General features: G+C 40.1%; 1 protein-coding gene across 5 annotated transcripts in view; it reads left to right on the top strand.

The window, feature by feature from the left end:
- Nucleotides 1-13,616, top strand: part of ARHGEF28 (Rho guanine nucleotide exchange factor 28) — a 276,929-nt gene that overhangs the window by 223,254 nt on the left and 40,059 nt on the right. For 4 of the 5 annotated variants that reach the window (XM_036763753.1, XM_036763746.1, XM_036763779.1 and 1 more), the window contains 3 exons: nt 3,618-3,656; nt 3,771-3,818; nt 11,587-12,072. In XM_036763753.1, the coding sequence (XP_036619648.1) occupies nt 3,618-3,656; nt 3,771-3,818; nt 11,587-12,072 (573 nt within the window). The remainder of the gene's footprint in view (nt 1-3,617; nt 3,657-3,770; nt 3,819-11,586; nt 12,073-13,616) is intronic. The other variant, XM_036763762.1, reaches the window with a different exon arrangement.

The following is a 13,616-nucleotide window of genomic DNA, read 5'->3' as shown; positions in this document are numbered from 1 at the left end:
TTAATCACTTGTGTGTGTGTACCTTCTCTCCATCCTTTTCTTGCTTCCCATTCGATGCCCTCTTTGTCTCTGTTTTGTTCCCCTTTTCTTTCTTGCCTGTTCTTTCCTTTTAGGTTCCCTAACTCTCTTTCCCCTTGCTCAGACCCCGTGTTCTTTCCACTGTCATCCACACTATCTGCTTATGTCTTAGGGTAGAATCTTGGTAGCCTAGGCTGCTCTTTCTAGGTGATTGTGCATCTATAAGCTTGGCATCTTTCTTTGAGTAATTCTAAATATTGGCATATGAGCACACCTTTTTTCCCTATTTCTTCCACATATCACACTTCTGATTGTCTTTAGAGGGAGGAAAATAGGACAATTGGGGTTAAGTGACTTGCCCAAGGTCACACAGCTAGCAAGTGTGTCAAGTGTCTGAGGTCACACTTGAACTCAGGTCTTCCTGACTCCAGGGCCGGTGCTCTACTCACTCCACCACCTAGCTGCCCCTCTGATTGTCTTTAATTGGAATGGGATTGAGGCAATGGGGCAGGGGCCTCTCAATTCAGTTTTCTTTCTATCACACAATTTAAATATGAAGCAACTTTGGAGAAAAGCTACTCTAGGGGCTCTTAACCTGGGGTCTGTGAACCCCCAAGGGTTATGTGGATAGATTTCAGGGGTTTCTGACCTTGGTTGGGAAAATATCTATCTATTCATCTATCTGTCTATCTATCTATCTATCTATCTATCTATCTATCTATTTATCTATCTATATATTTATTTTCACTAATCTCTAACTGAAATTTAGCATCTTCTTAAATTATTTAAAGGTATTCTGAGAAGGGGTCCATAGCTTTCACCAGGCCACCAAAAAGGTCCATGATGCCAAAAAAAAAAGTTAAGGACTAGATTTTAGTACAATCCTTCTTCCCTCCCCCCATCTAACTTTTGAGGAAACTGAAGCCCAGGGACATCACATGACTTGATCCAACGTCACACAGGTAGTAAGTAGCACAAACGGGATTTGATCCCAGGTCTTTTGACCCTTAGTCTGGAATTTTTACTACTATAGCATAATCTGGCTCAGTCTCCAGAATTTTACCTTACCTAAAACAGGAATATATTTATTAGCATGTATTCATATGCATCTATTTGATACATATGGATAAATTACTTAGACCACATATCCCCATATACATATGTTTCCATGAAAAGAAAAAAATTTTCTACTCTACTAATTCTGATTAAGCTTCCTGACTTATCACCTGTTTCTTAAAATTTACCTTTCTCAGTGAGGACTTTTTCATAGTTTTGAGTGTTTTTGTGTTTAGGAGTTCAATAGGAGGTCTGCAGTGTTTTTCTCTGTAATGGAGAACTGGATTCTGCCTTCTCTTCTCCCCTTACGGGTAGATAACAAGGTTGGATCAAGTTTGCATGTTACTCAGAGAGTCAACTAGCCTTCAGAAGTTTTACCTCCAGAGAAATATTTTGGGAAGCTTTTGCTATTTACCATACGTGAAATGAAGCATAAAGAGGGGTCATTTGTCATCTAGCCTTTGAAATATCATGAATACTCTGCTTTGGAATCTGCTGTTTTAGTTAGCTATGTGTGGCTTTTTGGCATTTCTACAAAGCTTTGAAACAATTAAATCTGAAATTGAAATAGAGAATGGAATGCATTTTGGCTCTTGGTCACCGTCAATCTTGTAGCTCTCCAGATGTACCACAAGGTGGCTGACGAACCTCATTAAAGAGAAGCCTCCAGGGCGATAGACTTCTTCACGTAAGGAATAATGTTTTGTGGTAATTATCTAGAAATAACACATCCCTTTCTGTTTCTCATGCCTCAGGTATCTACAGGTCTAATTTTTAAAAAATCAATCTATTAAACCAGTTTTTGATTTAATTCTTGTAATGATGGAGGAGGGAAAGAAAACAGAATAAGGAAAACTATACATGTATGTTTGTATACATATACATACACACAGTTTTCACATATATATATTTCAGAAAGAATTTCTTTTTCTCTGTCACTCTTTATATGTTTGTTTGTATATATATATATATATAAAATATAAATGTATGTATAGCTCAGAAATAACTTCTCTCTCTCCACATATGTGTATATATATGCATATAATTTGCCCCATATATGTAGTGTTCAGAGAAATAACCTCTTTTTCTTCCTTCCTTTGTTTCTTTTTCTTTGTTTCTTTCTTCTCTCTCTCTCTCTCTCTCTCTCTCTCTGTATTTATACACATCCCTCCCTCACACACACTTCAGAAGTAACCCAGAAGCTTTTTGCACGTACCAGTTTAAACTTCCTAAGTTGAACTCTTTTCAGTTCCTAGCAAGTAGTTAAATAGCCAAGCAGTGCTTCATCACCTGTCATTCTCCTTGTTTTCCTTTTAGCAGATAAGATAACAGTAGTGAAGTGGGTTCTGAGGCAGGTAGGAACTTTAATGAAAAGGAAGAGGAGGAAAACATCATCGGTGGGCTCTTTCTTATGGGTGTAGCCAACCTCTCAGTTGTTGAGTCATTGGGTACATGCAAGGTCAGTCAGTCAGTAAACATTTATTAAGTGTCTATTCTGAGCTAGACACTGTGCTAAGTGCTGGGGATACAAAGAAAAATAAATGGCTGTCTTTGCCCTCCAAAAGTTCTCAGTCTAATGGGATGGTCTGAAGGTTTGCCTGTCATCATGGACTGAATTTTAGAAATGCTCAGAGAGATTCACCCTCTGTACACATCTGACAGCCTCTAGAACAGGCATTCTTAACCTGTTTTGTACTATGGACCCCCGTGAAGTCTATGAAGAGACCCCTTCTCAAAGTAAGGAAATGCTAAATTTGAGGTAGAAATTAGTGAATTAAAGATATATTTCCCCCCGCCCCCAACATCCACCTTCACAGACTCCTTGAAATCTCTCCTTGGGGGGTCCACAGACTATAGGTTCAGAACTTCTGCTCTAGAGTCATCCCAAAGTTACTTGAGATCTCAGAGATGACATTGTAGTCTCAGAAGCTTGGGCTCAAAGGAACCCTGATCTACAGCCTTCTCCTCCTCCTGGTAGCATTTCACAGAGCTTTGTAGGCCTATAAGTAGCAAAGTATTACTGTTCCAGGGTAACACCTCATCTGATGCCACTCCTCTCTTTCTCCCTTTGCTATTGGTTGTTTGAGCCTCAAAAGCTCAGAAATAGAGCCAGGTTGGAATAGGATGCCCCCTTTCTTTAATGCTTGCCTAATCTTGCCTTTGCATAGACTCAGCCTTCCCCTAGTTGCAGGGTATTCAGTAGGCCTCCAAGAAACCTTGAGGAGCAGCCTAATCTTAGAAGCCACAAGGCAGCATGAATCCCATGTTACACCAAAGTCAGGGTTGCATTCTAGGTCCCCAGAGAAGCATTTCCATTTGGTTTTGTACCAGGTAACCTTTGGCATTGTGATTGAGTTTGCTATGATTTTTTGGTATGTAAGGTAACTTCCAAATTATTTTAATTAAAAAAGATGAATTCTTTTTTCTTTGGGGAGGAGAGGGGGGGAGTTAGATTGTTTTAAAATTGAATAGCATCCTGTTTCCAAGATGTAGTAGTAATTTGTATTTACAACAACAAATCTTGATATTTTTATTCATTGTAGGCTGAATACATAGACTTTCCAGGTTCATCACAGGCAGAGGTGAGCTTCCTCCACCACAAATAGATCAATTATGTCTTTCACTTGAGTAAATTGAACTCTAAAATTTGAAAGTAAACTTTTAAAAAACTTGACCCTATTGATCTTATATTTCAGATTATACAAGCCATCCAGAATCTAACTCGCCTCTTGTATAGCCTCCAGGTAAAGATCCCTTTAGTGATTTTGACCTTGCGAATGTTTCTCTTCATGTAATTTGCATTATTTGGATTCCTGGACTTTAATCATTAAGCTTTTCTAAAGGAAAAGCAGCCCCAGACTACAAGGTATGACTCATCTAAAAAATAGAAGTTACTTGGGCTTGTGTTCTAAATCCATAAAACAGTTTGCCCCTTTTCAACTGCTGTTAAACATGCTTTGGTAGAAGTTCTAGTCAGGTTGGTGGAACATCTCACTTCATGCTGTCTTTAGAAAGCTCATGGTCTTTTGCATATCTGGCCTTTGGTGTTTGACCACGTGAAATTGTCAGGGTTGTTGATCAGCCCTTGGCAAAACCAAAGAAGAGGCCCAGGTCTTTTGCTTCTTCTTCCCTTCTATCTTTTCCCCTTTCATCTAATTATCACCTTGGCTTAAGACAAAGAAGGCGATTATCCTATAGGAACATAATTAAATATGGCTGCTCATTAGTTCTTGATGGACTGAGGCATTGCTTGATGGACCAGTGCTCAGGGTCCACACTCCCTTTTCTTCAGTGTTGACAAGCTATTCAGAATCAAAGTGTGGATTGAAGGTATACTAAGGCCAACTGACCTAATTTTTTACAGCATGTAAAATAGAAATGACACATAAGAAATAAAATCAACACATGTGTCCAGGTGGCCTCTCAAAACTTTTGCTCCAGTCTGAAGACAGGGCCTCTAAAGGAGGCCATCTCATTGAGAGACACCACAGTGTGATGGATAGATACCTGGCCTTAGAATCAGGAAGACCTGAGTTCTAGTCCTGTCTCTGAATTTTCTGGCTGTGAATGCTGGGCAAAGCATTTAACTTCTCAATAAAGTTTCCCGGGCAACTCTTGGTGGCCCAGTAAAGTCTCTAAGACTATATGTGGGAGAAGGTGACAGTCTGCATTAGTGATAGGAGTTTTCTCATTGGGAGTTCCTTATGCCAATGAAATCAGAGATCTCATTCCATATATGAAAGTCACATTGTATATACTAAAGCTGCATCTTGTTCAGCTGGGTTTCATGTATTGCTTCTATTCATTCAGCAAATGTTAATCGCCTATTGTGCGGATTGTTTTGTCCTTTTTGAAGAGGATCAATGACATCACAGGTGATGTCTTGACTTGGCTTTAAATGAGCAGAGCTGCATAAGATCTATCCTAAGTACTGGGGGAAATACCGTTACTGTCTCCATAGAACTTACAGTCTAGTAGAGGATAAAGCATCAACAGATAATAAGTATAATACACGACATTGCATAAACAAGAGCATTACAGAGTTGCAAAACAAAGTTCCTCTGGGAGACAGGGGTGGGGAGCTTCATTAATGACGAGGACATCAGGCTAGACCTCATGGAGGTAGTGGCATTGAAGTTGGTCCTTAAAAGATTAGTAGGAATTCAAAAATGAAGGTTTTCATAAAAAAAAAAAGATTGGATCGGATGATGATATCAGTCGTTTTCCTTACCATTTTGGAATCCACTCATCACCTCTAGGAGAAGCCAGGCAATTGAAAAAGTTGAAAAGGAGAAGAGAATCAGAAATTTTCTAAAATCTCTAATATGAGCTTCATTCCCAAAAGAATCCAATCCTCAGATTCAATTCATAAGCCATCCTAATATTGTTGTTTTTTTTCAGTCCTGTCTGACACTTCATGAACCCATTTGGGGTTTTCTTGGCAAAGATACTGGAGCAGTTTACCATTTCTTTCTCCAGCCCATTTTACAGATGAAGAAACTGAGGCAAACAAGGTTAAGTGACTTTCCCAGGGTCACAGAGCTAGTATCTGAAGTCAAATTTGAATTCAGGTCTTCCTGACTCCAGGCCCAGCACTCCATCCATTGTACTACATAGCTGCCCCATGCTAATATACAGGGTGGCTGTATACTGTGAGAAGAGTCCCGGATTCAGAATCAGAAGACCCAGGTTCAGATGCTGGCTCTGTTTCTTACTGCCTTGTGGGCAAGTCACTGTCTCCAGGCAGGCCTCAGTACCTGCATCTGTCAACTAAGGAGGTTGGATCAGACAATATCTGAGTCTGGGCCCTTTCAGCTCTAAATCCTATGAAGTAATGTAAGTCAAAAAGTGGCATCTCTTTTTTGAATAGCTAAACAGAATGCTACATTATCGTGTACTTTATCACTTAGTCCATTTTAAACTATAACATAAGAATCACCGTGTGACAAACCAGAATTGTGTGGTTTTTATGAAATACGTCACTGCCCTGTCTTGGTTCTTTAGGGATTATTATGATTACATATTAAAACAATCCAAAATTTGTCCTAGGTCATTTTAGCACAACCCTGGATAATGATTGAATACTAAAGTCAAATTCAAAGAATGTGCCAAATATATTTCCTCACATTCAGAAAGGGAGTTGCTGTGTTTCCCCTCCTACTTTCCCCTACTAATGATCTCAAAGCAGCTAAAATGTCAAATAAATCTGTTTGGTGTGCTGGATTTCATGTCAGAGTTTGAATCCTGACTCTGTCACTTAATGCCTGTGTGACCTTGGACAAGTCACTTAACCTTTTATGTGCCTTGGTTTTCTCATCTGTAAAATCGGGGCCTTGCACTAGATGACTTCTTAGGTTCTTTCCAGTCCTAACTCTATGACCATACTCTGAGATGCCCAGTACATTTAGCCCTGAGCACCTAATTTGTACACAGTAAGGCTTAATATAAACCACTTCTTTACTGTACCAGAGGCGCTATCACATCTGACTCTGCCTTTGACAGTCACTCCTAGATAGTATTGCTCAGTCAGGCCAACTTCTCTCCCTCTCTTCTCTCCCTTCTCTTGCCTCCCCATCATTCCTGTATTTATTTATCTGTGCCATCTTGTATCCTCCACCTCACTAGAATTCAGGCTCTTCAAGGGCAGGGATTATGCCATTTTTGCATTTGTATCTCCAACACCTAGTATAGTGCCATGTACATGGGACTGAATTTGTTATTCAGTCATTTTCAGTTGTGTCTGCCTCTTTGCAACCCCTTTTGAAGTTTTCTTGGCAAAGATACAGAGCGGTTTGCCATTGCCTTTTCTAGCTCATTTTATAGATGAGAAAACTGAGGCAAACACGATTAAGTGACTTGTCCAGCGTCATATAGCTAGGAAGCGACTGAGGCTAGTTTTGAATTCTGGAAGATGAGCCTTCCTAACTCCAGGCCCAGTGCTCTATGCACTATGGCACCACCTAACTTCCCGGGACTGAATTTAGACAGTGCTAAATTGGAGATGCAGGGACTGGGGGAGGAGGAGAGGGAGGACTCCCAAATTACTCCTCTTGGGCAATCATCCCCTACAAGCCCTTTGAGAAAATTGACCAGTTGTTGCTGCTTCCCGCAGCACTAACACTCATGGGTACCTCCTACACAAGTCTGTGCTAGGAAGGAGGCAAATAGCTCCCAACCTCTAAAGCTCAAAAGCACTTGAGGATCTTGATTCAATACCCCAGTCACCCAGGCATTTGCAAAGCAGTAGCTGAGAGACTGTCTTTTAGGAACGGGGTGCTTTTACCATCATGTTCTACTGCCTTTCACTTCAGGAGGGTCAGTGCCCTTTCCTCCATCTGTTTTTTTTTCTGCCACCTTCGTCTTTCTCTCAAATATGCGCACAAACACACACACACACACACACACACACACACACACACACACACGCACACACATGCAAAATCAGGCATGGGCCTTATCTGCTTGGTCTCGATTGGGTTGGGCTATCAGGTAAGCTTCCTCTCACGAACTTCAAACTTTGCATCTTAAAGGAGGTTCCCTATCTTTTTACCCGCTTCCTATGTCCAAGATTTACCCTACATCAATGTGAAGAGGGAGGAGAAAAATGCCTAGCATGATACCTACTTCTGAACAGGAATGGGGGTAGTAGATGTAAAAGAAATGGGTGGGTGAAGAATGGTCTTGGACCTTTCCTCTACTCCCCCAGTGCTGGCTATTCAACATTAGCACTCCGTGCATGACCTAACTAGCATGGAGTTAGCAAAAACAATTATTTAGAAAGCTAGCATCTACAGAGTGTCCCTAATAGCTTAAAGCTGCTCTGAGACTTTTGGGACATCCTGTAGATGATAGCTTTCTAATTAATTATTCTTGCTAGCTCCATGCTAGTTAGGTCATGCATGGAATGCCTGGTTTAGGATAGCCAATATAGAAGAAAGGTTTTAAGCTATTAAAACTGTTTAAGCTTTAATAGCTTAAAACTGCACTAAGACTTTTGGGATATCCTTTTTTATTTTAATTTTTAATTTTTTATTATTTATTAATATTTTATTTTTCCTTCAATTACATCTTAAAACAAATTTTTAAACTTTTTAAAAAAGTTTTGTCCCTTGCTCTCTCCCTCCCCTCCCTACTCCCTAAGAGTAATCCTATATAGTTTTACCCTGTATACTTTTTACAAACCCATATTCCTAGAAAGAAACCTTATTCCTTGCTGTCCCTTCCTCTTCTACTTATGTCTTAATGCCCTGTAATTTGGCTTGCAACTCCATCATTCATCTAAAAATGCTCTTTCAGATGTTATCAAGAATCTCTTTACTCTAAAACTAATAGCCTTTTCTCGGTCCTCACCCTTCTTGACCTCTCTGAAGCTCTTGACACCGTTGCCCACCCCTCTTCCTCTATACTCTCTTTTCTCTAAGCTTTCATGATATTTCTATCATCTGCTGCTCTTCAGATTTGTTCAGTGTTTCTTTCTCAGTTTTCTTTGATGAACATCCCCCAAGGTTCTGTCCTCCCGCTTCCTTCTTTCTTGTCTTTCTACCTTCATTCTCTTGGTGATCTCATCAGCTCTCATATTTATTAGCATTTTAAAAAAGATGACTTCTAGATCTGTCTATCCAGCCCAAGTCTTTCTCCATAGTCCCTCTTGAACTCACTTTATGATGTTTGTCCCCATCTAGATGCTCGTTAGGTATCTCAAACTTAACATGTCCAGAGGTGAATGTGTTAGTTTCCCCATTGAAAAATCATGTTTCTTCTCTATTTCACTTCAGGACATCGTTAACCTACTAATTACCCTGGCTTGTAACTTTGGAGTCATTTTTGACTCTTTCTTTTTCCTCCTCTGACTCAGATTTTTTTGTTTTTGTTTTTTGTTTTGCTCTTTACCTCTACAACATTTCTCATAACTGTCCCCTTCTCTCTGCTCACATGGGCAACATCCTATACTTATCACCAATTTTCTAGCCCAGAGGTGTCAAACCCCAGACAACTGCCAGAACCAGATTAAAATGTAATTGGACGATAATTAACAAATTAAATAAAAAGACAACAGAATAGAGATAATGTTAATTTGTGGTGTTCTAAGTCTACACCCAGTAGCAGAGATCCTTGTGAACATGTAGTGGTGGGTTTGACACCACCGGTCTCAACTATCACAACAGCCTCCACACTAGGCTTCCTGCTTTCCCTTATCTCTTCTCTCTAATTCATCCTTCACATAGATATGAAAATAATTTTCTCAAAGCATAAGTCTGACCATGTCACTTCAAGAGCCTTCAAGAAACTCCAGGGATTCCCTGATGTCTCTATGACAAAATGCAAACATGTCAGCTTGGCATTTAAAGCCCTTCTCAACTGGCTCCAGCCTTCCTTTCCAAACTTATTTCACATAATTCCCCTTTAGTCATTCTACATTCTGACCAAATTGGCCAACTTGCTGTTCCCTGAACTCAACATTTCATCTCCTGTCTCCATGCTTTTGCATAGGCTGTCCCCATGATAGGAAAATACTCCTCTTCCCCACAGCCTCTAAGAATCTCTAGTTTTCCTCAAGGCCAACTCATGTGACACTTCTGGAAATCTTTCCTGCCCCTTCTTCCCCCTTAGTGATTAATGATCATTCTTTCCTCAAATTATCATCTCTATGCTATTTTTTATTGACATTTCAATACAAATTAAGCTTCTTGAAGAAAGGGACTATTTAGTTTTGTCTTTGTAGTCCCAAGACCTATGCCACATTGCCTGGCACCTTGAAGGCACTTGGTAAATGCTTGGGGGATTGGATTGGAAGGTACCAGATGAGCACCAGGAATGAGCACCTCTCTCTCCACCCTGCCTCTCCTGCTCTGCCTCTTACACACTAGTTTCCTGGGTCTCTTTCCAATTTTCTCCACTGGTGAAGGTTTCCTATGGTCTGTTTCCTTCCCTATTGAGGGCACCTTTCTTTCCTCTTGGTCCAGGTACAAACATTCCTAGTTATTGTATTATGAATTACTACTCATCTAAGAGGCAACTGTTGAGTGGTATTAGTTTTAAGCATGACCCAAAGTTATTTAGTTTTTCAAAATGAAAAAAAAAGGTTGCCCACACATGGGATTCTCTCAGTCAAATCTCCATATTCCTAGCATCTGTTATGTGGATGGTTTTAAAAAAATGTTCCAAGAGGTGTGGAGAAAAATGTGAATTTGGCCCCAAGAGAACAATAATGTCATATCCAGATACAAATATATGTGTAGACCCAGCATGTATTCATTTTGGGTTTATCCTTTCCCTAATCTTTCACACTTTTTAAATAGGAGCTTTTAAAATTAAAAGCTGCCATGGGCATTCACTGAGATTTTCTGGTTCTGCGAAATCCTTCAAAATCTTGGCAATTATTTTTCAGGGATGCTGCCAAACTTTTCAAAGTCAGATACTGAAATGCAAAATGATTTTTAAATCTAGTTAGTAATGTCCTATGGATTTGTAAGTTGTCTGTTTGTCCTTAATCATCCCAGCCTCCTATTAGCAATCAGTTAAGTACTTGCTACTCGGTCTTTATGCATAGCCTTCCAGCTATGGTGCTGAGTAAGAGCAGGGAGTTTAGTAGCTGAGACCATTAACATAACCATGGGAAGTAGTCCTAACTCCTAGTCTCAGAAGAGTCCTTGGAGTTTAGTAAGATATTATTTATCGGTAAATTCCAAAAGGCTCCCTTATGGAGCCAGTATAGCTTAAAGACGGACTCCATTTAGGGTTTAGGAGGAGAGTACAACTAGGTTTATATCATTTAGTCTTGTAATTTCATGTACTCAATTCCTGCATGATAGATTTATTTAAATATGGTCAAAGGAGCAATAGCAAAATACATTTCTGACATATGGGATGCTTTCCCGCTAATGTTCCTCCATAAAAATCCCCAACCAGATCTTTACAAAAGAAACTGAAGAGTCAGCTTGAAACATTAAACTCTCTTGCTTCTCTGGGCTTAATAAAGCCTGTTGATTGATTGATTAATAAAATAGAACTGAAAGGGGTCTTAAGAATTGGCTAGATAGAAGTTTTTAACCTAGGGTTTATGAACTTGATTTTTTAAAAAAACTGTTTGGATAACTGTATTTCAATGTGATTAGTTTTCTTTGTAATACTATGTGTTTATACATTTAAAAACATTATTCTAAGAAGTGGCCCATAGGCTTCACCATATTGCCAGAGGAGTCCATGATACACAGAAGGTTAAGAAGCCTGATTTGGAAGACCGAGACTTAGATAAAGTGAACTTATTAAGAAAAGTCAGAACAGTAGGAGGTAGTAGAAAATTAGTGGCCCTGAATTCTGTTTCTGTGTGTTTTTAGACAACCTGAGAATAAGCATTGTTTGGTATTTGTATCCCTGGGGCCTGGTCACAGAGACTGGCACACAGTAGGTGCTTAATAAATACTTGCTGAATGATTCATAGTGAGAGGGTAGCCAGCACCCAGGGCTTTAATGATGTGGACCCTTTTTGGTTTTGCTTTTCCCCTAAATCAGGCTGCCCTGACCATACAAGACAGTCACATTGAACTCCATAAGCTAATTCTCCAGGAGCATGAGAGAATGCCCCATGGTCTCTCTCTCCGCGTTGGGCTGCTCCAGGAGCAGGAAAAGTCCCGCCACTTGGAGAAACAGCGGGAAGAACTGGCCAACATCCACAAGCTACAGCATCAATTCCAGCAGGAGCAGCAACGTTGGCACCGCAAGTGTGGCCAGAGGCAGCGGGAGCAGGAGGCAAAGGAAAAATGGCTGCAGGAGCGTGAGAGGGAATGCCAAAGTCAGGAGGAGCTGCTCAGCCGGAGTCGGGGGGAACTGGACCATCAGCTCCAGGAGTATCAGCAAAACCTGGAGCGGCTTAGGGAAGGCCAGAGGATGGTGGAGAGAGAGAGGGAGAAGGTCAGGATCCAGCAGAGTCTCCTGGGTCACTGGAAGCATAGTCGGCAGAGTAGTCTCCCTGCAGCCTTTTCTCCAGGAAACAATGAGGTACAGCTTTGGGGTGTGTGTTCCCACTGATGGGTAGTTGGAGAGGCTTCTTAATTTTGGAGGTCACATTCACAAGATACTGTGGTGACTCTAGGGCCATTTCTGAACAATCACACTTTTAACTCTTGGGTAACAGTTCAGGTGCCATGTTCCAATTTATTTGGAGCTATCAGAAATCTTAGGGACTATTTGTCTATCATTATCTATCTATTTATCTATCCATCCATTTATCCATCTATATCTATCTACCTGTCTGTACATCTGTCTATTCATCCATTTTTCTATCTGTTCATCTATATCATCTATCTATCCATCCATTCATCCATCCATATCTATCTGTCTTTCTGTTTATCCACCCATTTATCCATCTATATCTATCTATCCACCTGTCTGTACATCTGTCTGTCTATCCATTTATCTATCTATCCATCCATCCATCTGTCCATCTATCTAAATATCCGTTCATCCATCCATCTCTCCATCTGTCTTTCCATCTGTCCATCCATCCATATCTATCTGTCTGTCTATTGTCACCTGTTCATCTATCTATCCATCTATATCTATCTACTTATCTGTCTGTACATCTATCTATTCATCCATCTGTCCATCTATCTCTATCATCTCTCTCTCTCTCTCTCTCTCTCTCTCTCTCTCTCCCTCTCTCCATCCCTATAACTAGATAGATACTAAATCTGCTCAATCGATCTAATACATCTCTGTCTTAGTCTAGCTCTTAGCTCTTTTTCTGTCTCTCCTTTCCTCCCTCTCTCCACCCTCTTCTCTCCTTCCTCCTCTTCCTCCCTCATCTATTATTTCACTAAATCTGTCATTTCATCAATGCAGGGAGCTTCTGGTATGTGAAACTATTTCTACTAAATGCAGATGGATGCCTGCTCTGGAATTTCTAGTCTATCTAGCTAGTTTCTAGTTCTGACTAACTAAGCACTGGATAACCTGGAGCACTGAAAAGTAACTTTCCCATGGTCACACAGGATATGTCTGAGGTAGGATTTGAACCCGGGTCTCTAAAGCCAACTTTTTATCTACTGTGCCATGCTGCCTTTTGGGGATAAAGATAAATGGAAAACTAGATATGCACCTGTGGCTATATTTATGTATAATGTAATTATGTATAATATATCAGCTTCACAAATTTTATGTGCCTCTCTGTGACAATGAGAAATGGGAATCAGAAAGGCTCACATTTTTTTAGATCCTTTTCATGTTTTTTGCCCACAGGAAGGGAAACGGGTTGACAAAGAAACATTTATCTTCTAGACCAGTGGTGTCAAACTCAAGTAGGAATGGGGTGGAGTAGGCACTAAATAGGACACAAGGATCCCTGCAGCTACACATTGTCTTAGAAAACTGCATATTAACATTTTATCCATGTTCTATTGTACTTCAATTCATTTTTCTTAAATTTTTCCTGATTGTAATTTAAAGTAGTCCATTTAAACCTCTGCTCTCGACCAGGAGCCCCTAACCCGGGGTCTGTGAAAATTAAAAAAAAAAATTTCTAGTGTATTTCAACATAATTTGTT

Source organism: Trichosurus vulpecula, chromosome 1 (assembly GCF_011100635.1).
Source record: "Trichosurus vulpecula isolate mTriVul1 chromosome 1, mTriVul1.pri, whole genome shotgun sequence".
Taxonomy (NCBI): domain Eukaryota; kingdom Metazoa; phylum Chordata; class Mammalia; order Diprotodontia; family Phalangeridae; genus Trichosurus; species Trichosurus vulpecula.
Note: the sequence above shows the minus strand (reverse complement) of the source record. Positions and strands in the feature narration are given on the sequence as shown.